This window comes from Peromyscus californicus, unplaced genomic scaffold (assembly GCF_007827085.1).
Source record: "Peromyscus californicus insignis strain IS unplaced genomic scaffold, ASM782708v3 Scaffold_4__1_contigs__length_199733344, whole genome shotgun sequence".
Taxonomy (NCBI): domain Eukaryota; kingdom Metazoa; phylum Chordata; class Mammalia; order Rodentia; family Cricetidae; genus Peromyscus; species Peromyscus californicus.
Genome location: NW_026294562.1, coordinates 166,822,420 through 166,850,094, shown reverse-complemented (window position 1 = coordinate 166,850,094; position 27,675 = coordinate 166,822,420). Strand labels below are relative to the sequence as shown.

Genomic DNA, 27,675 nt, shown 5'->3' with positions numbered 1-27,675 from the left:
TCTCAGACCCACATCAGCACATGTCCACCACACGCAGACCCCTCCAAGGCGGGTCCAGTTTGGTTCCAGATGCTTCCCAGTGAGGTGGGCATGGCAGGCCTAAGAGTGACCGCAGAAGCATCCTCCAGCTCCTGAGGCCTATGCAGGCCGCGAGCTGACTCAGACCCCTTCAGAGACCTCTGCTTGTAGCCGAGCTTTGCGAGGAAACTGCTTAATGTGTGCAGCTCAGATTGTCTTCTGAACCCTGATCTCCGTACAGCGCTGCAGAGCCGGCATGTTCGGTGCTGTGGACTTGCCGAGTTGTTCTTAGCGGGGGCAGTGCCCAGCGACTGCTCTGCTGTGCGCTCTGTACCAGTGGGGAAAGAAGCAAGGACGGCAGCCACGGAGGTCACGAAGGCCGGCAGGGAGAGCCATCCAGCCGAGAAGCTGCCGTGTCTCCAGCCTGGCAGCTCTTACAAGGAAAACATTTAATAGGGGCTGGTTTACAGGTTCAGAGGTTCAGTCCGTCATCATGGTGGGAGGCATGGCAGTGTACCGGCAGACATGGTGCTGGAGAGGGAGCCGAGAGTTCTGCATCTGGATCCCCAGGCAGCAGGAAGAGAAGCTCGAGCTTCTGAGACCTCAAAGCCCACCCCTAGTGACATACTCCAAGGCCACACCTAATAGCGCCCCATCCCTAAGCATTCGAGCACATGCGTCTAGGGGGGCCGTTCCTATTCAAGCCACCACAGGACCGGTCTGTTGCTGCGATAGGTCAGAGGCCCCCGACATCGGTTCAGTAGTGCTCGAATTTAAGACTTCTGTAGCTGAGACTGACTAGCAGCTGTGACCACTATCTCTTTCCACACTGGAGGGTGGATTATACTTCTAGGAAAATTCCATAGCCCCTGACAGTCTCTTTGTAAACCCCTAGCAGCCCGCCTGCAGGACTGCCCCACCTCCACCTATAGCCAGTGTTTTTCTCAGTACTGCCACGGGACATCTGACAAGCAGCTCAGGGGCAGTTCATCATGCCAAGAGAGGCAGGGTGGCCATACCAGGCCAAGGCCACAGGAGTTTACACAGCCAGCTCTCACGTGGTAGAAACCAGCGAGCAGAGACCAGACCTCAAGCAAGGTTAGCTAACAAACGCTCAAGGCCCACCCTTAGGCCTGCATCCTCCAGCTAGGTCACCTGTCCAAAAGTTCTACTTCGCAAGGCAGCATCACCAGCTGGGGACCACATGTGGGGGGACAGTTCCCTTCAAGCCCTACCAGTCTGACCCGCCCTCCCCACAGCCCTGTCCACCAGTTAATGCTAACTCGGGATTGAGTGTCAGGACCAGAGGTGACTCGGTGGATAACATGTCTGCCGGGCAAGCCTGGCAGCGTGAGTTGGATCCCTTAGGAAAGTTGAAGCAGGGAGCGAACTCTGTAAAGTTGCCCTCTGACCTCACACATGCTGTGATTGATATGCATGCCCTACCTCCAGTAATGATAGGGGACAAGGGGGGAGTTTTCAAAACAGGTGGTTCTATAGACCAGGCTGGCCTTGAACTCAGAGATCCCTCTACCTCTGCCTCCCTAGTGCTGGGATTAAAGACATGCACCACCATTGCCGTTTTTTAAAATTGGGCTATGAAGTTTCTCTGGGTGCTTGTTCAGACCATGAGTTTCCCATATTTACCGCACTTTTCACACCTTACCTGTCATAGAAACGGTGCGTGCTGTGTCAGCCTTCTCTAAAGGCATAGCACGGGCGTATGTCGTAAAAGGGGACATCCTCCACAGTAGGGGCTGGGTAGTGCAGCAGTGGCTGGCCGTCTGCATGCTGCAGAGCCTGAGAACTGAGAACCCTCAACAGTGGCCAGTGATATGGTTCAGTGGGTGGAGGAGCTTGCCACCAAGCCCGACGGCCTGATTCTGTTCCTGGGATTCACACAGTGGGAGGAGAGAGGCAACACTGGGTGCCCCGGCCCCTCCCACACACAGTTGTCCTCCACCCCCACCCATCACACACCAACGTTTAAAAACAGTGGAAAACGAAGGCAGGCAAGTTTTTCTCAGAAAAAGCACGCCTTTTTATTTCTGGATGGGTCACCTGCAGCCAGGGTCTTCAGTCCTTATTTGATCCTCCCCAAAAATGGCCTCAAAGATCTGTCCAGAAGCAGGACTCTTGGTTGACTCTAGGGTTCTGTCTAATTGACAATCAGAATCATCGCCTACCCAGCAGAGGAGTCCTGGACCTAAATAAATGCCAAGAGGAACTAGGGACGTGGCTCAACCAGGCAGCGCTTACCCAGAATCCACCAGTGAGGGCCTGAGGAGAGTCCGGTGCCAAAGAATGCTTAGGAAATCGCTTTAAACGCAGGCCTGTGAACAACGCTTACGGAATTCCACTTGCAGAATCCTGCCCCTGCCCTGCCTTCAGCCCGGGGAGCAGACCACGGTGGACCCATCGAGAGATCTGGTTCAGAAAGGAAGGAAAGACTGAGACACCAGGCGGAGGTGGAGGCAGGAAATCGGAAGTTCAAGGTCATCCTCAGCTGCATAGCAATTTCAGGCCAGCCTGACTGCAAGAGACCCTGCCTCAAAGCAGAAGTTGGGGAGAGTGCCGCCCAGGCCCCAGAATCCAGGGCTGGCTCACCACCGCCCCCTACTGTTGCTAGCGGAGTAAACGATTTCTAGACCGAGGCCAAGGTGTAGGAAACGGACTCGGCTCCACCCACTCATGTGCAGGCCCCTCCGGTCTCTCAGGCAGAGAAACACACTCCCAGTCCTTTCGGGGTGTGACCAGGGCCTAGAACAACTCACCGGGAGGAAAGAACAAGGAGACCTTCGTCCCTCAACCCCTGCCATGCAAGACCGAAATCTACCACCAGGTGGCGCTCCGAGACCGCGGTTAAAAACCCACCAGCGATGGCGCTCACTCAGCACACCGGTGTGGGGTGGAATAAAGCCTCTAGGCCCAATCACCCTGAAATGCAAGAAATGCGGTTTATACCAGTTACAACAACCGCAAAAGCTAATGTTTCTATTTCGCTTGTGATGTTCCACTCTCCGTTTAAACTCCCTATTCCAGACAAGGTGCTGGGCTGAAACTTCCATGGAGCAGAGGATGGCTTTGAACTTCCGATCCTGCTACCTCTGCCTCCAGAATGCTGGTATTTCAAGCATGCAACGCCAAGCCTGGATTTGGGGTATCAGCTGAACCAAGAGCTTCCTTCAAGGAAGCAACAGCCAAGCTACATCCCCCGTCCTAGATGCTCTTACTGTGAGCGTTTTTTCCAGATGAGGAAATGGGCTCAGAGAGGGTGGGTACTTGCCAAGAGTCACACAGCCCTGAAATAGGAACCCAGTTACTTGACTCATCTGATGGATGACCCCCTCTGGCTACCCCCAAACGAGATAGGGAAATGTAGTTGTGGGAAACAAGGTCCACAAACGGTCGGATGAGTGGTCAGGGGAGCGGGGATGCATCTGGCCTGGTCTTGAAGTAGTCTCTGTACTCCATTCCCCTGTGGCAGTCATGGTCAAGGGTGGTGTGTGCAGAGAGAAAAAAGCTGCTGGGTAATATTTTCTGGGCAGGGGCTCCTCACAGCATCTCCATCTTTCTCAAGGATAGCTAAGGAACTGTGATTTCAGATGTGTACAGGCCTCAGAAAGAGGATGGGATGGGGCCAGATGGCAGGAGTGAGGCCAGGACCCACACCACACCGCCTCCTCAATCCTATTTCCCAATCTTTTGTCAACCTCTTCCTTCCTCAGCCTGGGCCCGGGAGCTAAAAATGTTCTCGTCTTCAATACTGTCTCTCCCCTCCACATGAGTGAGTGCCAGATGAACTGGTTCAAATGAAAACTGGTTTGAAGAGCTTGAAGTTAGATATCTGAGGTGGAGCCTTTGTCTAGAATCCCCCAGTGAGGGGCTGGGGTGTGGCTCAGTGGTAGAGCCCCTGCCTAGAATCCCCCAGTGAGGGGCTGGGGTGTGGCTCAGTGGTAGAGCCCCTGTCTAGAATCCTCCAGTGAGGGGCTGGGGTGTGGCTCAGTGGTAGAGCCCCTGCCTAGAATCCCCCAGTGAGGGGCTGGGGGTGTGGCTCAGTGGTAGAGCCCCTGCCTAGAATCCCCCAGTGAGGGGCTGGGGTGTGGCTCAGTGGTAGAAACCCCTGCCTAGAATCCCCCAGTGAGGAGCTGAGGGTGTGGCTCAATGGTAGAGCCCCTGCCTAGAATCCCCCAGTGAGGGGCTGGGGTGTGGTTTCATGGTAGAGGGCTTGCCTGGCATGAACAAGGCCCTGGCTTCCACTTTGGAGTCAAGAGCTTCATTTTTGTTTTGTTTTGGGAAACAGGATTTCCTCTGTGTAGCCCTGGCTGTCCTGGAACTCTCTGTAGACCAGGCTGGCCTCGAGCTCACAGAGATCCGCCTGCCTCTGCCTCCCGAGTGCCAGGATTAAGGGCATGTGCCACCACCGCCCGGCAAGAGCTTCACTTTTTAAAAAACAGGGAGGTCAGGATTATGGAGGGATGCAATTGGATATGTAATAAACCTTAGCAAAATGCTCAGAAATGGGCAATATTAATGTGCTCTTAGTGCAGGATATCCTGCCGTTTATGGATTTGTTCATTCAATCAAGCATTTCGACGGTGCCTCATGTAGCTCAGGCTGGCCTCAAACTCACTATATAGTCTCCCTTGATGTCCTAATCCTCCTGCCTCTTCCTCTTGGGAGCTGATATTCATTTGTCATCAGACCAGACTGCGCCCTTCGAGGTCAAAGGTGCCACCCACCATGCTCTCTTGCACAGGCCCACATGAAAGTCAGGGGTTTCAATCTGTCTGAGACAGACAGACGTGGCCTCCGAGTCCCCCAGATCCAATTAACTCATCACAGTGACCCACTCATCAGAGAGGTCATCTACAACAACAGAGCAAGGAGAAAATAGTATATGGCTTAGCTTGTGGCCTCCAAAGTGTGATTTCACCTCTCTACCCCTTTGTCTCCCCCGACCAATTCTTCGTTGTTGTTGTTGTTGTTGTTGTTGTTGTTGTTGTTGTTGCAAAATCACGTTTGTGTGTGCATCGGGCACCTCAGGAGGCCAGTACATAAAGCACATAGGATGCCCTGGAGCTGGAGTTACAGGTGGTTGTGAGCCTCCAGCTGTGGGTGCTGGGAACTGAACTCAGGTCCTCCGTGGGAGCAGTGCAACACTCTTAACCACTGATCCGTCTCTCTAGTCCTTGCCCCGGCCTCCCAGGTGCCAGGACCACAGGTCTGAGCCACGGGGACCAAGGTTTGTTTGTTTGCTTTTCTATCTGTTTGTCTATGTGTTTATCTATGCAGGGTCTCTCCTGTTACCCAGGCTGGCCGCATCCTCTTAGGCTCAAGGGATCCTCCTGCCTCAGTCAAGTCAGGACCTCCATGCTGCCTAAAATGTGGTTTTTAAAAACAAGGAAAAGAAAGCGAAGGGGTGATGGTTCAGGTTCTAGGTTGCATTCATGCCTGTGTCTTTTTTTTTTTTTTAAGCTCCAAAGGGAAGAGGAAGGCTATGATGAAGGGCAAGAGTTCTCACCCCCCAACCCCCACATGACGAAGCTTAGAGAGGCCAGGAGTTTGAACTCCACATTGTTCTACTCCAGGGCCCATGGCATGCATACTCATCCCAGCTGCACGAAGATTTGAGTGCCACCTGCAAGGCCGAGTTCCTAAGTTCACTTTGGCATTGGGGCTGCAAACGCATTTATCAGGAGTTATCCCAACTTGATCATGACTCCTGGTCACAAGAGGCTGAGGTGCTGGCGTGGGAAGACCTTCCCTTCCCTCAGCCTCAGAGCCTGTCTCTGCTCCTTGGTGTGTGCCCAGGAGTGTGGCCATGTTCTAGAACTGTCTAGGATGGCTGCCGCAGTGGGCCCTCACTCCCAAGCCTGCCACAGCCAAGAAGCCGGCTGAACTAGCTACAGTTCTTATTATGACCACCAGGTGGCGCTCCAGTCCCGCTGGTCCAAACTACGCAGGCGACTAGGCGTCTTGTGTAAACTGGGTACCCTGGGCATGATCAGCTTCTAAAAGCACCAAAGCTGTGCCCGGCTGAATTTGGGAACTGGCCTAGCAGAAATCCCTTGGGGCTCGGCTGGTAGTGTTTGCCTAGCATGCTTGAAGCCCTGAGCTTGATCCCCAGCACCTCATAACCCTGGCGAGGTTGTACACGTGGGAGGTGAAGACTGGAGGACCGGAAGTTCAAGGTCATCCTCCGCAACATAAGGTGCTCCAGGCAAGCTACATGAGATCCTGTCTTTAAAACAACAAAAACCTCGGGCTGACGATTTGAAGATACAACGCCACTTATCCTGTTGGTCTAGGGCAATGCATGGGCTCCTCTTCCCTCACATCTGGGTCCTCTCTAGATGCTCCTGCTGGATAATGGAGAGAAGGGAACATCATGTCCACTCAAGGGAGGGACAAGCTAAAAGTCAAACCGACCCAGGTCTGTCCAAGTTTCAGGGCTAGTCAGAAAGGCTGTGAAAATATCTCCCCGGAAGAGGGTTTTCCATAGCGTTCTTCCAATCTCTGTCTTCTGGGTTTGGGGGCCATTGCTTGCGTCTACAGGGGTGTCTAGCAGCATGGGTGTCGATGCTAACGTTTGTAACTATGGCGGAGTATGTGTGTCAGGGGACAGAGGGTTTCCTGGCATGTGCAGGAACCCGGTGGGTCTGTGAGTCAGAGTGTGAATGAATACCGTGTATGTGTGTCCGTGGGCTTACGGACATTTCTGGAGGGCTACCAATGTGCATTTGTATGGGGACCTGCCATTTGTGCCTGTGTCTGTGTCTGTGTAGGTTAGGCGTGTGTGTGTGTGTGTGTGTGTGTGTGTGTGTGTGTGTGTGTGTGTGCCAGTGACATGAGATACAGCGTCACCAACGGCAACTGATGTCTGTGAAGTCCTTAGTCCCATGTCTAATCCGCCCCGCCTGTTGTGAAGGTACACTCCCTTTTCCTACTTGGGACTCCAGTATCGTCTCTAAAGCCCACTGAGCTCCAGGCCCTGTGAGGGAGGCTGAGCATAGTCCCTAGGTGAAACTGCCGCCCACGGATGCTTTTCTTTTTAACCTCAAGTGGCTGTGGACAACAGCAAGGACCACCCCTGAGCTCTCCCCCTCACCTGGTCATTCCGGACACCTCCAGCCCCCACCAGGCTCACTCCTCCAGGTGGGGTCCATATTTTCCCTTTCTGTCAACACATCAGTGGGACTTTCTTCTGGACAGGATGTGAGCTAGCTGTAAGGGAACAAGCCTTGTCCACGACCAACATCAAAAGGGACTATAGCAAGACCACAGTGGGAACCAGGCAGCTTATGTCACTACTCACTTTCAGAACACAGCAGGGAAGGAAAAGAGAGGTGGGTATACAAGGGCTCGTCATGGAGCCCCTGCTAGAACCCCCCAGTGAGGGGCTGGGGGTGTGGCTCAGTGGTAGAACCCCTGCCTAGAATCCCCCAGTGAGGGGCTGGGGTGTGGCTCAGTGGTAGAACCCCTGCCTAGAATCCCCCAGTGAGGGACTGGGGGTGTGGCTCAGTGGTAGAGCCCCTGCCTAGAATCCCCCAGTGAGGGGCTGGGGGTGTGGCTCAGTGGTAGAGCCCCTGCCTAGAATCCCCCAGTGAGGGGCTGGGGGTGTGGCTCAGTGGTAGAGCCCCTGCCTAGAATCCCCCAGTGAGGGCTGGGGGTGTGGCTCAGTGGTAAGAGCCCCTGCCTAACATGGGAGCCACACTCCAGCCTCTCACTGGGGCATTCCAGGCAGCAGCTCCATGATGAGCCCTTGTATACCCAACTTTCTTTTCCTTCCCTGCTGTGTTGTCTTGTCTCCCCAGATATCTCTCCATAGGGGAAAAAAAAAAGAAGAAAGAGGGTCAGAGCTGCTGGGACATAATTCTTCAGTCACAAGCACTGCACTGCTCTTTCCCACTAATGCTCTTTTCTCCGGCTCACTTTTACCAAGGCTGTGTGTGCACACTTGTTCTCTCGCACAGCTAGTGGTTATAGGCTGCCAACCACCACAGGGAGATGCCCGCACCTTCCTTCCACCCCTGCAGGTCCTCGGCAGCCCAGTGTCTGGTTATAAGAAGCGGTTATGGGCTGGAGAGATGACTCAGGGGTTAAGAGCACTGGCTGTTCTTCCAGAGGTCCTGAGTTCAATTCCCAGCAACCACATGGGAGCTCACAACCATCTGTAATGAGATCTGGCGCCCTCTTCTGGCCTGCAGGCACAACACTGCATACAAAATAAATAAATCAATCTTTAAAAAAAAAAAAAAAGAGGCAGTGTGTAGACTGCTTCACTCTTTGAGCATGCTTCTGTTCTAACTGTTAACCCATCCCTCAGATGTTTGGAGCTCGGTCGAAACAGGTTGAAGGGGGTGGTGAGGCAGCTGGACAGGAAAAGACGATTGCTGCCATGCCTGACTGGTCCCCAGAATCCACATGGTAGGAGAGAACAGATCCCAGCCAGGCGTCTTCTGACTTCCACGGGCATAGCGTAGAAACAGATCGAGAGCAACAGTGACGAGGACAGGAGGCTGAGCCGGGCGGCATGAGAGAAGCAAGACAGACTCCATTTTAAGAAAGGACTCCATTGTAAACAGGACTTGACCAAGGTCTGGTTCCAGTAAAAACCACAAACAGAGGCTGGGGGAGGTGGGAGGAGGGAAGAAGGGGATCTTTGATTGGTGTGTAAAATGAATGAAAACTTTTTCTTAAAAAAAAAAAAGTTTACAAATCCACAAACAGTTCCAACAAAAATCACAGACTGCCAGGGCCCCCGTCAAAGTGGCCCCACCAGGGTGGGCTGGCCAAGGAGGAACTTTGGGAAACAACATCTGCCTGCTGGCGCCAAATGTCCTTGTGCCTCCTGATAACCATTGTTGAAAATTCCTCCAGACCCCAACCAGTGAATTCAAAACCCAATCCTGAGATGCCAAGGCTTGTACCTCCCCGCCTGCGGTTTTTCCCTTTAAAACCCCCAAACCCCAAGACTCAGGACCGATCTCCTCCACACGCCATGTCGGAATACTGGATGAGGGTCCGAGCTTGAGCTGGTAATCAATAAAGCCCTGTGTATTTGCATTGGATATTGGCTCTGTGGTGGTCTTGTTCAGGGGGGGTCTCACGATGCGGGCACTACAGGCACATACTTGCAATCCCAGCATTCAGGAGACAGAAGCAGGAGGATCATACATTTGAGGTTCTAGAAGGAGACCCTGTCTCAGAAAATAGACAAGAGGAAGACCTCTTCACATTCAAGGGCCACACAGCCATCTCAGGTTAAATCATATCTACAACATCAGGGGTCCTGGACTCAATGTTTTGAGTACATTTCCTGGAGGCCTTCCCCCCCCCCCTTTGGTTTATCAAGACAGGGTTTCTTCTCTGTGTAGCCCCGGCTGTCCTGGAACTCGCTCTGTAGAGCAGGCTGGCCTTGAACTCAGAGATTCACTTACTTCTGTCTCCTGAGTACTGGACATAAAAGCATGTGCCGTCACCACCTGGTTTTAAATTAATTTTCAATTATTACTTTGTGTCTGGGTGTTTGGACTGCACGTATGTCTAGGTATCATGCGCATGCCTGGTGACTGAAGACCAGAAGAGGAAGTTACACATGGTTGTGAGCCACCACATGGGTGCTGAAAATCGAACCCAGGTCCTCTGCAAGGGCAGCCAGTGCTGCTACCCACTGAGCCATCTCTCCTGCACCCCACTCCTTGTGGTTTTTCTGTGCCTTGTCACCAAGATCAGTGTGGTATGTGAAGCCCACAGGCCCTGCACCCTCCAACCCTCCAGCACTTCGCAGCCCAAATATGGCAGGCAAAGTGATAACTTAAACACAGGGTCATCATCGTTGAGGAGCCAGCCAAATCAGCCCAACGTTGTCCGTGGCCAACTCAGAAACAAGAAACCACCTTGGTGAGAACGAGTGTTTCTCAACCTGTCGATCACCACCCCTCTGGGAGTCAGACAATCCCTTCACAGGGACCGCAGATCAGACATTCACGTTGCGATTCATAACAGTAACAAAATTACAGTTATGCAATGAAAATAATTTTATGGCTGGGGGTCACCCCAACATGAGGAACTGTACTAAAGGGTCACCGCAGCATGAGGAAGGCTGAGAACCACTGTTGTAAACATTTTTATTTGTGTATCAACTTGAGCCCTCTCTTTAAGTGCAAAGGGGCTGTCCATCAAAGTAGACAGAAGACAGTGGACAGAACCCCTCCTCTGTCCATTTCCCTTTGCCAGGCTGTGAGCACTTAAGATACATAGCGAGAAGTTAAAACACCATCCGGGCAAGCAGGCCCCATGGACTTCTTTCTTTACATTCTTTGAGATGCTATATTCAGTATTTAGAAAAATCAACGTATTAAAAAATCAAGTGTGTCTACAGCTATACCACCCTAAAAATGAATGGTCTCATCAGACTAAAAACAGGATCATAAAGAGGGTCATGGTAGGCAGGCTTGGTGGTATGTGCCTTTAGTCCTAGCAAAGGCAGGCAGATCTCTGTGAGCTCAAGGCCAGCCTGGTCTACATAGTGAGTTCCAGGCCAGCCAGGACTACACAGAGAAACCCCTCTTAAACAAAACAAAAACAAGAGAAGAGGGTCACTAGAGCCAGATGTAGCAGAACACACCTGCAATCCTGGTGCTTGGAATACTAAGGCAGGGGCGTACTGTGAGTTTGAGACCAATTATAGATGGAGTACCAGGCTGGCGGGACTGCATAGAAAAACTGTCTCAAAAAGAAGGGGGGAGGAAGAAGGTGGAGAAGGGGGAGAAAAGTGGAGGTAAAGGTGTGGGAGGGGCTGCCTGCCTCTGCAGCCTCCATTTTCAAACACGGAAGTAGAAGGAGCCTGCAAGGGAGGGAGGCACCCTATCAGCTCCCCCAGGGCAGGCCTGGTGCAGGGTCCTGCGGCTCCCCTCACAGCTGTTCCTCTTGCTCTCTGTGTTCCATCTCTGCTCTAGCCTCAGCCCTCAACACCCTGAGGCTCCTAGCCTCACCTGCCCTGGGGACTCTCTTGGGCAGGGTTGGCACCCGGGGAGTGTGCCAGAAAGCCCTCCTGCGCTTGCGGAACCAGGAGAAACGTCCTGGGGTCTGGAACCTCACTGTCTTTACCTGTTTCCGGACCCTAGATCCCGAGACTGTTCCTAGGGTAATGGAGCCAGCTGAGGCTTCCGCTAGAGCCTGAGGTCCAGCCTCCTCCCTCTGGTCATGGAGGACTTCTGCCCTCTGGTCTGCCGGGGCCTCCACCCTCTGATTTTCTGCAGCTCCAGCCCCTTGGTTAGCTGGGTCCTCTGGCCTCTGACTATCTATGGCTTCTGCCCTCCGGTCAGGTAGGGCTTCTGTCTTCTGATTAGCTGCAGCTTCAAACTCATGGTTATCGGGGACCTCTGCTCTCGGATTAGGTGCAGCCTCTGCCCTCAGATTAGCTGCCGCCTCTGCCCTCATACTAGCTGCAGCCTGTGCCCTCGGGTTAGCTGCAGCCTGTGCCCTCGGGTTAGCTGCAGCCTCTGCCCTCGGGTTAGGTGCAGCCTCTGCCCTCAGGTTAGGTGCAGCCTCTGCCCTTGGATTAGCTGCAGCCTCTGCCCTCGGGTTAGCTGCAGGCTCTGCCCTCATTCTAGCTGCAGCCTTTGCCCTCGGGTTAGCTGCAGCCTGTGCCCTCGGGTTAGCTGCAGCCTCTGCCCTCGGGTTAGGTGCAGCCTCTGCCCTCAGGTTAGGTGCAGCCTCTGCCCTCAGATTAGCTGCAGCCTCTGCTCTCGGGTTAGCTGCAGCCTCTGCCCTCGGGTTAGCTGCAGCCTCTGCCCTCGGGTTAGCTGCAGCCTCTGCCCTCGGGTTAGCTGCAGCCTCTGCCCTCGGGTTAGGTGCAGCCTCTGCCCTCGGGTTAGCTGCAGCCTCTGCCCTCGGGTTAGCTGCAGCCTCTGCCCTTGGATTAGCTGCAGCCTCTGCCCTCGGATTAGCTGCAGCCTCTGCTCCACGTTCAGCTGGAACCTCTGCCCCCTGGTTCTCGGCAGCCTCTGGGGGCCCCTCAGCTCTCTCCTGAGCTGGGGGTGGCGCCTGCTCCCTCCTGCACCTCCTCAAGGAGACCCACTTGATCTTGGGCTTCCAGCGTCTGGTACCCAGTGTCTGGTCGCTCCCATCTCCTGCGTTTCTGGAGCTGTCGTCCCGGCTGGTGTGGCTGCGTCTCAATTCTCCAGCCCTTTCAGCTGCGATGGAGGCCTGCTGGGCCTCGCCCACCTCGGAGCCTGATCTGGGCGCCCAGCCCTTCACCCTCTGTTTCAGCTTCCCCCAGGACACCTGGCTGACATACTCCCGCCATCTGTCGGCCTTGGACGGCCGGGGCGCCAGGTTGTCCTCAAACATGGGCACTGGCAGATTGACTCGGCGACGTGGAGGAGGCGCGCTGGGTTTCTTCTCCCCACGGCGGAGGAAGGCCTCTATCAGCTCCTGATCATCCTCGCTCTCCACGTCGCTGCCCAGGAATTTGCTGCCCAGGTAACTGACCGGCATTTTGCGCACCTTTCTGGTCCTCTGGGAGCCCCTGTTGCCTTTGACTTTGGAGGTCTCAAAGTCACTCAACTCGCTGTCGCTGGCATTGCTGCTGTCATAGGTGCCTACGACCAGCCGAGGTGGAGGAGTGACCATCTGTGGGACTCGCCTCACTCGGGGCTCCTTGGCCTTTTTGGGGGGCTGGGGTGGGTGTGGAGTGCTCTTTTCGATGATTCGGGCCACGTCTTCCAGGGTGCGGCCCTCCTCCTGCAGAAACTGCATCAGCCGCTCCCGAAACTCAGCTTCCTTGGTGGCGGGCTTGGAGATGACTCTCCACACGCCCCCAGCCAGCCGGACCTCCCGGGGAATGAGCAGATAGTCAACATCCTCCCCAATCTGCAGCATTCCCACCGTGGAGTCCTCCTCTTTGCGGAACACCTTCCCGATCTTCTTAAAGGTGCCTACGGGCCTTAAGGCCTCCACTAACACGTCCAGATCGACATCTTTGCAGACATCAGGGACACTCCAGAGGATCAGGCAATCGGGGGAGGGGAGGAAACCCCAGGGGAACCAGCCCCCCACGTGGCTTTTCTCGAGAGTCTTTAAGATCTCCAGAGTGGACTCTGGGGTGGGGGGCAAGAAGCCCAAACAAACAAAAACAAAAACAAACCTCTAAGCTTCTAGTCTTGGGGAGGAGGCAGGGGAGAGTCCCAGCAACTCTGCTCATGCAGGGTGTCACCTCCCTGAAATTTTCTCCGCAGGCGACAAGTCCAAGTTGGGTCCCCCCCACCCCCTCGGAGTTACAGCGAGCGATTTTCCAAGATGCTTACGTGAACTGAGGCGCCGTCAGTTCCGAGGCTCAAAGCTCAGTCCAAACTGGAAACGCCAGTGTCCCGGCTCCAGGCTGGGGACGCACGGCTCCGATCGCTTCTCCCTCGGCCCCGACACCCCGAGTGCCTCTGAAAGTTTGTGGAAGGACTCTGCAGACAAAGGCGGATCAGCGTGGCCGTTCAATATGGCGAGGCGCTTAAAGGCCTCCGCCCAGCCCCGAGGAGGGTCTCCCGCCCCTAGGCAGGCTGCCACCCGCTCTAGGCTGACCTCGCTCGCAGTCTGCGGCGGAGCTGAGAGCTGCAGGAAGTTTCTGGGCGCCCTCCCCTCCTGGGTGAGGCCCACCTTCTCCTTCTCATCTTACACTCTCAGTCTGGGAAGACTGGCAGCGGAGCTGTCCACTCCTTTCAGGGCAGGCTCCCTCTCCTCCCCACAGAGGTGTGGCCGCCCCCCAGGGCCTCTCTGGGACCAGGGCTTCCCATCTCAGTTGCCAAACCCCACGTCATCATCTTCCCCCCCCCCCCCCGCCCCCACCAAAAGACAGTGGGTCTCCAACCTGCCATCCTCGACGTGCAAGGCTAAGAGGTGCATATCTTTTGAAGACCATTGCAGTTACCGGGATAGGACCAGAGAGATGGCTCGCTCAATGGTTAAGAGCATAGGTTGCTCTTGCAGAGGACCTGGTTTGAGTCCCAGGGCCCACATGACGGCTCACAACCCTCTGTAACTAACTCCAGGTCCCGAGGATCCAACACCCTCTTCTGATCTCTGTGGGCACTGCACACACGTGGTGCACATACATACATGCAGGCAAGACATTCGTGCACATAAAAAAGGGACCCGCAAGATAACTCAGTGGGTAAAAACATTTGCCATGCAAGCCTGACGACCTGAATTCAATCCCTGATACCCACATAAAACCAACTCTACCCGAGCTCTACACACACACACACACACACACACACACACACGCTCACACACGCCCACACATAGATTACACATATGCAAATGCATAACACAATGATAAAAAAATTTTTAAAGATTTATTTATTTATTATGTACACAGAAGAGGGCACCAGATCACATTACAGATGGTTGTAAGTCACCATGTGGGTGCTGGGAATTGAACTCAGGACCTCTGGAAGAGAAGTTGGTGCTCTTAACCTCTGAGCCATCTCTCCAGCCCCCAAAATTTTATTTTCTTAAAAATAAAAATACATCTTTAAGATCGCAGAGATGCTGTGGTACCCTTAGTTCTTAACTTACTGTGTGTCCCACGTGGCCTCAAACTTTCAGTGATCCTCCTGCCTCAGCCTCTGAGTACTGGCCTTATGGGCATGGGCCACCATACCAGGATTAAAGATAATGTTTTCAACTACAACAAAAGCCAATTGAAGAAGTGACTTGAGGGGCTGGAGAGATGGCCCAGCAGGTAAGAATACTGGCTGTTCTTCCAAAGGACATGGCAGCTCACAACTGTCTGTAACTCCAGTTCCCAGAGACCTGACACCCTCACACAGATGTGCATGCAGGCAAAACACCAATGCACATAAAAATTTAAAAAAAAAATCCTTAAAAAAAAGTGACTTTAATACCGATATAAAAACCTACATCAGACATGAGGTGTGTACTTGTGATCCCAGTACTTGGAGGCAGGAAGATCAAGAGGGTAAGGTCATTCTCAGCTACAAAGAGAGTTCAAAGCCAGCCTGGGCTACAAGAGACCCGGTCTCAAAAAACAACAATCTCAGGGGCTAGAGAGATGACTCCGTGGTTAAGGGCACTGGCTGCTCTTGCTAAGGAGCTGGATTTGGTTCCCAGCGCTCACATGGTGACTCACAGTCACCCTAAACCGCAGTTGCGGGGAATCAGACACGTCCTAATCTCTACAAGAACCAAACGTGCACAGACAAAGACTAGGGTAAAACACTCGTGCACAGACATCTTTAAAAATTAAAGTAAAATAAACGCTCGTGATTGTATTTAATTCAGGAAGACCTTGGAGGCAGATCATCAGCAATGAGGGAATCCGGGGAGGGAGAGAGAGAAAAAAGAAGGTGCAGGAGAGGCTGTTGCAGGCTCGGGGGAGGGGCGGGGTATCGCTTTGTACGGTCCTGTCCTGCCTGCAGCTTCCCCTGGGTCAGGGGACCACTTCTGCTCAGCCTGCTTAGGTGAGCGGTTCCCTCTCTTCACGTGACTGCATTCTAGCCGCTCAACCCTCAGCCTTAGAGACTATCTCGGTAGACTAGCAGTCTCCAAGGCAACCAGGCATGCTGAGGGGCCCTGGCTGAGCTTAGCGGAGACGCTGGGAGCTTCCACAGGGCAGGCATAGAGGTAGCCCCTCCTACCGTCCTTAGGCCTCTTCCCCAAAGCAGAGATGCTTTGAAGCGAAACGCCGAAATTGCCCAGGGACACCGGCTTTAATAACGGTGGCACATGAGGAGCTCTAAATCTTGAGGCTGAGGAATTAGCTCTGTCAAGGAGCATTTGCCTAGCAAGAACTAGATAAAGAATCACAAATCATGGGGCTTGGGGAGTTGGAGGACTTCCTGCTCTCTGTAGAGAACCGAGTTCAGTTCCCAGCACCCACAGGGTGGCTCACAACTATCTGTAACTCCGGTTCCAGGTGATCCAACGCCCTCTTCTGACCTCCAAGCACACCACACACACACAGCACACATACATACACACAGGCAAAACACAGACTTAAAGTAAATAAATGTATTGGGGAGGGTGTTTTTTTTAAGACAGGATTTCTCTGTGTAGCCCTGGCTATCCTGGAACTTGCTCTGTAGACCAGGCTGGCCTCGAACTCACCGAGATTCACATGCCTCTGCCTCCTGAGTGCTGGGATTAAAGGCGTGCAACCACCACCACCTGGCTAATAAATCTAATTTAAAAACCTCCTTAAACTGGGCCTAATAGCTCATCTCTGTAATCCAGGCTTCTCTGAAGACTAAAACAGGAAGATCAGAAGTTCAAGGATTCAATTTCTAAGTATAATTTCCCCAAAAAATTATATATACGTATATATGTACACACACACACACAGAGTAGAATTTTCCTTTAGGCCACCAGCTCCCAAATAATGACACAGAGACTTCTTATCAATTATGAAAGCTCAGCCTCTGGCTTAGGATTTATTTATTACGTCCCCAGGACTCTCCTTGCAGCCGCGGCGCCGATTCCGAGCTGTGGCGGCAGGAGTCATGGCTGGACAGGCTTTCAGAAAGTTTCTCCCGCTCTTTGACAGAGTGTTGGTTGAAAGGAGTGCCGCCGAAACCGTGGCCAAAGGTGGCACTTTGCTTCCGGAAAAATCTCAAGGAAAAGTATTGCATGCAACAGTAGTGGCTGTGGAATCAGGCGCCGCCAAAGGAAAGGGTGGAGCAATTCAGCCAGTCAGTGTGAAAGTCGGAGACAAAGTTCTTCTCCCAGAATACGGAGGCACCAAAGTAGTTCTAGATGACAAGGATTATTATTATTATTATTTTTTTTTTTTGGTTTTTTCGAGACAGGGTTTCTCTGTGTAGTTTTGCGCCTTTCCTGGAACTCGCTTTGGAGACCAGGCTGGCCTCGAACTCACAGAGATCCGCCTGTCTCTGCCTCCCGAGTGCTGGGATTAAAGGCGTGCGCCACCACCGCCCGGCGGATTATTTCTTATTTAGAGATGGGGACAATCTTGGAAAGTATGTGGACTGAAATCACTGTTGAAATGGCGTCACGTGAAGCTGCCCATTCCGCTGACGGTCTGAACTATTCATCACGTAAACAATTTCCATGCCTCCTTTTATAATAAATTGATGATGCCCAAACTAATGACAGCCACTGTCTCTGGAGTTTAGTTTCATTGTACTGTTATCAACATTTCCAAATAAAATAATGTAAATGAAAAAAATATATATTAATTATGCATGCTGCCTACAGGCCAGAAGAGGGCGCCATACCTCATTACAGATGGTTGTGAGCCACCATGTGGTTGCTGGGAATTGAACTCAGGACCTCTGGAAGAGCAGTCAATGCTCTTACCCTCTGAGCCATCTCTCTGGCCCCTAACTAGCTCTTACAACTTGAATTAACCCATATTTTCATTAATCTGCATTCTGTCACGTGTCTTTTACCTCAGTCACTCTCTGTGTGTCTGACACATCTAGCTGACTTCTCTGCCTCTCTTCTTCCCAGTCCTCTCTGTGCTTGGAAGTCCCACCTATAACTCCCTGCCTAGCTATTGGTCATTTAGCTCTTTATTAAACCGATCAGAAGGCACCTTGGCAAAGACATATCTACACAATGTACAAAAACATTTTTCCACAGCATATATATATATATATATATATATATATATATATATATATATATATGCAGCTGCTCTACCACTGAGCCACACCCCAGCTCCTCACTGGGGGATTCTAGGCAGGGGCTCTACCACTGAGCCACATCCCAGCCCCTCATCGGGGGTTTCTAGGCAGGACCTCTACCACTGAGCCACACCCCAGCCCCTCTACCACTGAGCAACAATAGACATTTCTTTTACACAGTATAAAGTTGTAGTTATATTATGGTTCCACCTCAGGCTGGGTGGTTTAAAACACACCCAGCAGAAATGATCAGGTGCTAGCAATTTTTATAAGAATATCAAATATGTGGGATTTTAATTTCTAAGTGGTATAGCCCCTGCCTAGAATCCCCCAGTGAGGGGCTGGGGTGTGGCTCAGTGGTAGAGCCCCTGCCTAGAATCCCCCAGTGAGGGGCTGGGGGTGTGGCTCAGTGATAGAGCCCCTGCCTAGACTCCCCCAGTGAGGGGCTTGGGGTGTGGCTCAGTGGTAGAGCCCCAGCCTAGAATCCCCCAGTGAGGGGCTGGGGGCGTGGCCCAGTGATAGAGTGCTGCCTTATATGTGACAAGGCCCTGGGTTGGTTTCAGTCCCCAATAATAATGATTGAATTTAATAACATTGAAAGCTGGTGTCTGCGCAAGAGTATGCCAGAGCATTATGAGCCTGTGGTGTGTGGTTTGCAGATGAAGGAACCTGAAGAAGTGAGTCGTTCGTTCTCCCTTCAATCTGAGGGTCACTGAGCTGGAGAAGAAGCTTAGCAGGGGAGATTCTGTCCCTTCCCTCTGTCTGCCTCAAGGCAGGACATAAACCCTCTGCCAGCAGGAGAGAGCTGAGCTGCCCTGGGAGCGAGCTGGGAGGAGTCAGCCAACCATCTCTCCCTCCTCCGTATTCTCATTCCATGCTTCCCTGATGGGGTCCCTGCCTGTCTTGTCTTGCTCTGATTGTTCTGGGGCCCAGGGTGTAGATGGCGGTAGAGCTGTTGCCTGGCATGAGTGAGACCCTGGGCTCCATCCACGAGCGAAAACAGAGACCTGAGGGTTCTTTGTTTCCCAAGTCCACAAAGTATCTTGCTTTGCTCACTGCCTTCGGGATTCCCTTTCTCACGAGGACCCCCAGACACGTAACTTTAAGAAGAAAAAAAAAAGTTCATTTCTCAATTCTTTCTTGTTAGTTTGGTTTTATAATGACCACAATCACAGAGCCAGACAGAGTCCTCGAAAGAATCAACGGTGTGGTTCACTGGGATTCCAGCTCTTGGGAGGCAGAGAGGATCGATTCCAGGATATAGAGACCTTGTCTCAGAAAAAATAAAATCATAATCAGAGCAGGCGAGGCAACTCAGCAGGCACAGGCACTAAGCTCGAGTTCAACCCCCAGGACCCACACCGTGGAAGGACAGAACCAGTTCTCTGTTGTCCTCTGACCCGCCCATACACACAAATAAGTACATTTTTTTTAAACAAATAAAAAGAACAAAGTGGGAAAAGGTGGGTTCTCTTTTTCTCTTCAGGGACCTATTTTAGGGGTTGGGGGGATCATTTGTTTTTTGTAGCCCTAGGTGTCCTGGAACTCCTTATGTGGCTAGACCACGCTGGCAGTGGACTCAAGAGAGATCCTCCGGCCTTTGCCACCCAAGTGCTGGGATTAAAAGAATGTACCACCATGCCTAACTTGACCTGTCACTGTTTCATGTTTTGTTTTGTGTGTGTGTGTGTGTGTGTGTGTGTGTGTGTGTGTTGTTTCATTATTTTTTTTTTATTTCTAGACAAAATTTATTTTACAGGTATGAATGTTCTGACTGCATGCATACATGTGCACCACTTGTCTACCTGGTATCCAGAGGGGGTAGAAGATGGCAGTGGGTCTCCTAGACACACAGTGACAGATGCCATAAGTCATCATGTGGTGCTGGGACCTGAACACAGGTCCTCTGAGAGAGCAACCAGTGCTCCTGATAGCCGAGCCATCTCCCCAGCCCCTCATTTCACTTTTGAGACAGTGAACTCAGTATACAGTTGAGAATGACCTTGATTTTCTGATCCTCCCGCCTCTTCCTCTCAAGTACTGGAATGACAGGTATGCGCCTCCGAATCCAATTTTTGCATCGCCGAGGGTGGTACCCAGGGGCTTCCTGCATGCCAGCTAGGTTAAGCAAGCAATCTACAACAGAGCTACATAAACAGCCCTGGTTTTTAAGTTTTTATGACAGGGTTTCGTGTAGCCAAGGCTGGCCTTAAACTCACCCTTCAGTCTTCTCCTCCCACAAGTGGGATCACAGCCCAGCACATCCGTCTCCCCAACACTTGTTTTTATTCTAAACAAATTGTTCCACCTTTCACCTGAGCGTTGGAAAAGAGCCTGGGGTCCCGGGAAGCCAGCCAGGTAGAAGAAGACTTTGTGTTCCATGTTCTCTCAGCCAGCGGCATCAGATAGCATCGCTTTTAAAAATTATCAGGCAAAACTCATCAAAGGAGTTTTGGGAATCTAAAAAATAAGCTCTCTGTGTGTGTGTGTGTGTGTGTGTGAGAGAGAGAGAGAGAGAGAGAGAGAGAGAGAGAGAGAGAGAGAGAGGCGCACACACATGTATGAGGAGGTCACAGAACAGCTTGTGAGAATCTTCTCCCTCCTTCTACCACATGGGTGGTGCTGGGGATCCCGCTCACATCATCAGGCTTGGCCAAAAGAGTCTTTATCTGCTTAACCATTTTACTGGCCCACTCTTTTTTTTTTAAATAATTTTATTTATTTTTATTTTATGTGCATTGACATTTTGCCTGCATGTACGTCTGTGTGAGGGTGTCAGACTTTGGAGAGCTGCCATGTGCTGGGAATTGAACCCAAGTCCTCTGGAAGAGCAGTCAGTGCTCTTTACTACTGAGCCATCTCTCCAGCTCCCCCCCCTTTAAAAAAAAAAGCAACCAGATCATTTTCCCAAAGGAAGTCTTAACGTGGCTCCCTCACCTCCTCCAGCATACTCAGGACACACTGTGGTTTCATTAGCATCCATTTATTTCATTAGTTTATATTTATACAGCAGAGTATCAACCACAAAGAACGAAGAAGGGTGGACCCGCCTCTTAAATGGGGCTGTGGGGAGGGTTGTTGTAATCACGTGGGGATTCCTGCCTGACATCTGGAGCGTGGACGCAGCTAAGTACCAAATTGTCCCTGTCACACAGCAGCCTGGAGTCAACGTCAGGAAATGTCACCTGGTCCCAAAAACCTCCCAAAGGAAATGGCCTCTGGATTCTGGATTCGTGGGCAGCGTTTAATAACGGTCCATGTCGCTTGTCATGGATACAGTGGCCATATGAGAAACACCAGGGACATGCACATGAGATGTGCAGAAACATGCACATCTCAGGCTGCAAAATGAGAAGGAAAAAATGTCACATTCTCCTTTATTATGCAGCCATTGTGCCTTGATGTTAAACAGCATGCGTCAGACAGACGTACTGGAGGCTGTGCCACATCTACGTGAGACCAGGCTAATGCAATCATTAACAAAGACTCACAGTGTTCTGAGAGTGGGAACACCAGGACCAGGACTGAGAAGTTAAATGTGGGGCCAAGAACCTCTTTTGTTTGTTTGTTTGTTTTTGTTTCATTTTGTTTTTCGAGACAGGGTTTCTCTCTGTGTAGCCCTGGCTGTCCTGGAACTCGCTCTGTAGACCAGGCTGGCCTTGAACTCAGAGATCCACCTGCCTCTGCCTCCTGAGTGCTGGGATTAAAGGCATGTGCCACCACTGTCCGGCAAGAACCTCTTCTTTATCTAAAATTGTATTTATTTTGTGTGTGTGTATGTGTGTGTGTGTGTGTGTGTGTGTGTGTGTGTGTGTGTGTGTGTGTGTGTGCATTGGGGTGGGTGCACATGCCGTCCGTGACTCTCATGTGGAGGACTTCCACCACATGGGACCTGGGAATCAAACTCTGGCAGCCAGGCTCTGCAGCAGGCCCCTTTACTGGCTTCATCATCTCAACAGCCTAGAGAGCCACAGGCTTCTTGACCACGGATCTGTAAGAAGTTCAAAAGCGTTGGTGGAGAAGGCAGGGAAAAAGCTCTAACCCGCCAAGCGTTGTACCAAAGAGAAGGATGCTGAGGCTGTTTCCAGATAGAGCCAGCTTGGGAGACAGATAGAAACCAGTGTCTTCATTTGAGACTTCAGGTTATGTCCATCAACAGAATTGGGAAACTCCCTTTGGTGTCTTGGCACTTGCTGAGAACACATGAACAGAGACAGGCGTTTCCGATGGCATGGCTTCCCAGATGGGAACGGAGACGGCCTTTGGCTCTGGCGGTAAGTAGTAACTTCCAAGAAATCAAAGAGGGGGATGGAAAAGTCACAGGTAGACCTGTGCGTACCTGGGCATGGTGGCGCACACCTTTGATCCATGCGCTTGAGACGTATTTGCAGGTGGATCTCTGTTCGTTTGAGGCCAGCCTGGTCTACATAATGAGTTCCAGACCAGTCAGGGCTACATAGTTTTGTCTCAAAACAAAATTAAAAATGAAAAAGATTTATCTGGTGCCCATCGAAGTACGACACCAAGGGAAAGAAGGGGGAAGGACTCCTACCTATAATGCCAGCACTTGGGAGACTGAGGCCAGAGAATTGAGTGAGTTTGATGGTAACAATTTGATGTTTTGTCCCCAAACGAACAAGATACAGGAGTCTCCGTGTTTTAAGATAGTAGAAAAGTCAGCACATAGGCATAGGTGGTAGTGAAAGCCTGTAATTCCAACCCTAGGGGGACCAGGGCAGGAGGATCATGAGCTAAATAAAGGCCAGCCTGGGGTACACAGTAAGTTTCAGATCAGCATAGGCTGCAGAGCAAGACTGTCTCAAAACATTAAAAATCTTTTTAAAGATTTATTTATTATGCATACAGTGTTTTGTTGGTATGTATGTCTGCAAGCCAGAAGAGGGCACCAGATCTCATTACAGATGGTTGTGAGCCACCATGTGAGTGCTGGGAATTGAACTCAGAACCTTTGGAAGAGCAGACAGTGCTCTTAACCACTGAGTCATCTCTCCAGCACCAAAACATTAAATTTTTGTGTGTTCATAAATTACATTTTTTTAAAAAGGGGGAGGTTAATTTATTTAATGTGCATTGGTGTTTTTTCCTTAGTGTATATATGAGGTTGTCAGGTCTTGGAGTTACAGACACTTGTGAGCTGTCATGTGGGTGCTGGGAATTGAACCCAGGTCCTCTGGATGAGGAGTGAGCGCTCTTAACCATTGAGCCATCTGTCCAGCCCCCATAAATTACATTTCTGAAATGCAGTTTTCCTGGAGCCCTAGTAGATCCCTGAAGTAGTAGACGTTTGTAGGTGTCCCAGAAAGAGACATTCTCTCCACCCATCCACATCTGAATTTCACCATTTGTTTTTCTGAGGGGGGGGGGGTCCCTGCAGGTGTCATACAGGGAAGCGAACTGCTCAAAGAGATAAGAATGAAAACCGGGTGCAGATTGACTTCAATCTGGATCAGATTTCAGGGAGTCTATTAACAGGAGGTTTATTCACAATGTATTTAAATTAAGCTCAGTGTAATTTAGGGAAAAGTTACCTGGTGTAATACAATCCCCATTGCACAAGGAAGCGTAATTACATTGAAACTCAGCTCAGGGTACATACCATTTCTTCCAAAAATGGGTTCTGGAGATAGGCTACCTCTACTAGCTTAAGGGTATAAGGGTCTAGCCTGGTCTCTAAGAGCATAGAGATCATTGGACTATTAGCGTCCTCTGGTTCTGGTTGTGGAGTTGGGGGAGCCTCTGGCTATAAGGGTCATTTCGATTACTAGCCCCCTCTGTCCTAGATGTAGGAGCTTGATATGGCCTGGCCCAACAGATAACACAGCTCATCAGGTTCCTAGTCACCTCCAAGTCTCAGCTTTCTGGATGGAAGAACAGGTTTTTCACCTTTCCTGTTGGAAAGACAATCCTGTGTGCTTAACATTCCAGGATTCTCTGGATCTGCGGGCTCAAGGACTTTCGTACTGTGCTCCCAAAGTTTTCCCTCTTCTCCACCCTCACATGATACTCAGTTTATAGACCTGAGGACACAGTTATTACTTGTTGAGACAAAATCCCATGTAGCCCAGACTGGCCTCACACTTGCTATACAGCCAAGACTGACCTCAAACTCTTGATCTTCCTGCTTCCACCTTCCAAGTGAGCTTCCATGAGCCATCATGGTTGGCTTAGTCTCTCTCTCTCTCTCTCTCTCTCTCTCTCTCTCTCTCTCTCTCTCTCTCAATGGAAAGTCTGGGCTTTTTTTTTTTTTTTTTTTTTTTTTTTTTTAAGAAAAGAATCTCCCTTCCCTCCAAGACATGATTCCTGGATTTTAATTTGGGGAGACATACATGCTTATATCTCAGGTGCCAATGGGGCTTCACCCCTAACCCTACCTTCAGTAAGGGAGAGTTGCATTGAACAGCCACAGCTTTTCAGGGATATATACAGAACAGCAAAGTCCTCAGTGGAGCCAGTGGGGAGCCCACATGTCAACCATGGTTTATGAACTGTCTCCAACACCAAGCCTCTGGCGAAAGAAGAATAGTAACCCTTGTTCCCAGCCAGGATCTTCACGACAGGTTCTTCCAGGGTCAGCTCCGGTTTTGGCAAGTCTAGCAAAACGCTTCCAAAAGCTTGCCATTGTGGATCTTCTCTTCAGGCAATGGTTAGCAGGCCACCTGTCCCCACTGTGGTCTCTATGGCAACAGTCACATGCACAGTTGTGGATTTGGTTCCCTCTGCGGGGCTGGTCCTGCTGGCCTCCAAGTTGCTAAAAGTCTTTTACAAGTCTCTGGACCCTTCTCGATCAGAAGTTGCTCTCCCTCACTCCAGCAATACCCACCCCCACACACACACTTTCCTGTTCTCAAATGTTACCCACAATTCCTCAAATACAGAATTAGAGCCATGAGGGCAAGGCTAAAAATCATTGACCGTGTGTCCTGTACCTGGAACATTGTAGATGCTCAGGAAAATTTTGTTGGTTGAATGAATAAAGTGTCCCACACGCAACCATATATGACCCCTCAACTTTATCCAAATTTACTTAAATGAAAACTCTGCTCACTTAGATGTATCCAAGTAACACCATTATTACAAGTGTCACAGACGCGGATTTTTCATCCCTCTTTATTCCAAGATCCAAGTACCATTCTGGGATACAGTAGGTATGGAATAGACATATGTAGAGTGAACGAAAAAAAAAAAAGGAAGAGATGACCCACACTCAACCGAATGTTAGCCACACCCACTCAACTGTAGTCCACAAGTTCACTTAGATAAAAGTACCAGGCTCACACTGTAGTCATAGCTCGTTAACAGAGAGTTTGCCTAGAATCACCTAGTGAGGGGGCTGGGTGAATGGTTTACTGATAGAGCACTTGAATAGCATGCTCAAAGCCCTCGCACAATTCTCAGCATTGACCAAAATAAATAAGCTTTCTTCACGAAGTCAAATGCCACGCGCGGGCTGGACAGATGGCTCAACGGTTAAGAACACTGGCTGTTCTTCCAGAGGTCCCGAGTTCAATTCCCAGCAACCACATGGTGGCTCACAACCATCTGTAATGAGATCTGGTGCCCTCTTCTGGCCTGCAGGGATACATGCAGACATTACACTGTATATATAATAAATAAATAAATCTTAAAAAAAAAAAAAAAAGATGCCACGGGCAACACTCGGGTGATACTCATTCTGACTCAGAAGTCATCCACTTACTGGTCCATCACCTCCTATCCACACTCACTCTCAATGCTATGTGCCCTCCCACAGTCATCGCGTACCCACTCAGATGACTCCCACCCTCCCTCCGCAAAGCCCGCCCCCCATACACACTCATCTAACATCACCTCACAGCTTCTCAGAAGCCTGCTGTCGGCGCCGACTTTTCTTGTTTTTCTTCTTGCCCTTCTTGCCCTCTTCAGCCTTGCTCTCTTTCTCTGGGTCCTCAAGAGGGGGCATCCCATCCCCCTTGGCGGCGGCCCCCTGGTCTGCATTCTCCCCCTGTGGAGACAGGCAGCACTTCCTGGAAGGCAGCTCTCCAGGACCTATTGTGGTGGGACACAGCTCCCGCCTGAGGACTCAGGTCATGTCCTCTACCATCCTGCACTCTCCCCGCAGGAACAAATTGAGCTTGGTGAGGAATTCGATGTCCTGCCATTTGGGCATGTAGACCACTCTCCACATACCTTCCTTACCCTTGATCTCCCTGGGAACTACGTCGTAATTGAGGTCCTCTGCCAACCTAATGACAGCTGCCTTGGATCTATCTTCCTCCATAAAGGCCTTCCCAGCCACTTCGAACTTGCCTAGTGGTTTCAGGGGGCCCCCGTACGATGTCTTAAAATTCCTGGTGGCTACAGTCCTCTGAGATCCCCAGGATCATCAGGGACTTGTAACTGTCCACCTCCAAGGCCTTGCATGCATGTTCTAACAATACAATGTCCTGGACTCCAAATACCATCTTGCCCCGCTCCTTGAGGCAGCTGTGTGCGCGCTGCTGCGCGGTGGAGCTGCCTCGAGAACCCACGGAAGGATCCCGGGTGCCGAGAGCTCTTTCTGAGGATGATGTGAAAACGAGGCCTCACGGGTGAGGCTACTAATAGACCCAACTGGTCCAACTCAGTCAAGGGGAACCCAGCCTTCTTCAGCCTGCCCCGTCAGAGCTCACTCATGGAAGTTCCTAGTGGCTCACGTTGGCCACGGAATTGGAGCTGGGTGGCCGTGGCTCCCAGGTCCTGGGCAAGGCCGCTCCAAGGAGAGTTTGATGACTCAGACTCTGCTGCACTGCTGGTGCCCTTGACAATCTCTGTGGACCCGAGACCAAGACCGCTGGTCTCCCTGCTGCTGCTGCCACCCTATTTGAGTGTCGTGGGTTGGCAAGTTGGAGTAGGTCACCTCTCACTGCTGGCCCAGTGCTGGCACGCCCTCATGTGCCCCGTGGCAGAGTTAAAGACCAGGATGTGATGATGGAGGCCGCTGCACTTGCTCCGGCAATGACGTCATAGCTTCCTGGTGCACGGTGGCTCTGCGGTCTCCATGGCAACCGCTAGACCGTCGCCCCTGCCATTAGCGGGTCCCGCTGCATTGAAGTCAGAGATCAAGGCAAAGAGGGGTCATTACAGGAAGCGAAGGGTCAGCTCCTCACTTCCTTTCTCTGGCAGGGCATGGGCAGGGTACAAGGAAGATGCAAAGTAAGCCCGCAACAATGTCGTTTGGGTTCAGAAAGTCAGGGTACAGTTAAAGAATAATGGCAGAGCTGGTAAGGACACAGAAGCCAGCTTGACGTGTACCCACAGGCCAATTCAGAGAATTTGAGTACCGCTTTGAGGCTCCTTTTTTTTCTTTCATTCTCTCTGTCTCTCTATCTCTCCCCCCACCCCGCTGCCACCCCCAGACATGATCTTATATCTCCCAGGTTTGTCTTGAATTCGTTATATAACCAAAATTTTGGACTTCTGACCCTCCTGCCTCCACTTCTCAAGAGCCAGGGCTACTACATGCATGCACCACTGTGCCTGGTTTATTCAGCTCTGGGGATGGAATCCTAGGGCTCTTAGTGGCCACGCAAGCATTCTACCGAGATACACCCCAGCCCAAGCATTAATGTTAAAAGCAACAGATTGTAACAGACTGATACTCCCTGAATAAAATAAGAACAGTTGGGTCCATATAAATATACACACGTGGAAAGTTATTTTCAAGTCTTTCTATTATTTATGTTTGTGTGTTTGTCTGTGTACCACATGTGTGCCTGGTGCCATGGAGGTCAGCAGAGGACATCTGATCCCCTGGAACCGGAAATACAGTTGTGAGCCGCCCCTCAAGAAAACTTCCGACTGAACTCAGATCCTCTAGAAAAACAGGACATGGGCCTGGAGAGACGGCTCAAGAGTTAAAAGCACTGGCTGCTCTTGCAGAGGACCTAAGTTCAGTTCCCAGCACCCACATGGTAGCTCACAAGCCAAGGGTGGTGGCATACACCTCTAT

At 51.2% G+C, this 27,675-nt stretch overlaps 2 protein-coding genes across 2 annotated transcripts; both read right to left on the bottom strand.

The window, feature by feature from the left end:
- Positions 1–10,134: 10,134 nt before the first annotated feature.
- Ccdc8 (coiled-coil domain containing 8) lies at positions 10,135–13,794 on the bottom strand. Its single transcript, XM_052713270.1, has 2 exons — positions 13,603–13,794; positions 10,135–13,484 (listed from the first exon to the last, which is right to left on the bottom strand). The coding sequence occupies exon 2, from the start codon at positions 12,907–12,909 to the stop codon at positions 10,939–10,941; it is 1,971 nt and encodes a 656-aa protein (XP_052569230.1). The 5' UTR covers positions 12,910–13,484; positions 13,603–13,794; the 3' UTR covers positions 10,135–10,938.
- A 10,206-nt stretch (positions 13,795–24,000) lies between these two features.
- Positions 24,001–26,975, bottom strand: Pnma8c (PNMA family member 8C). The gene is given in 2 exon segments (XM_052713683.1): positions 24,001–26,013; positions 26,015–26,975. Coding segments are annotated over 2 exon segments (612 nt in total). The 5' UTR covers positions 26,150–26,975; the 3' UTR covers positions 24,001–25,536.
- Between the last annotated feature and the right edge of the window lie 700 nt (positions 26,976–27,675).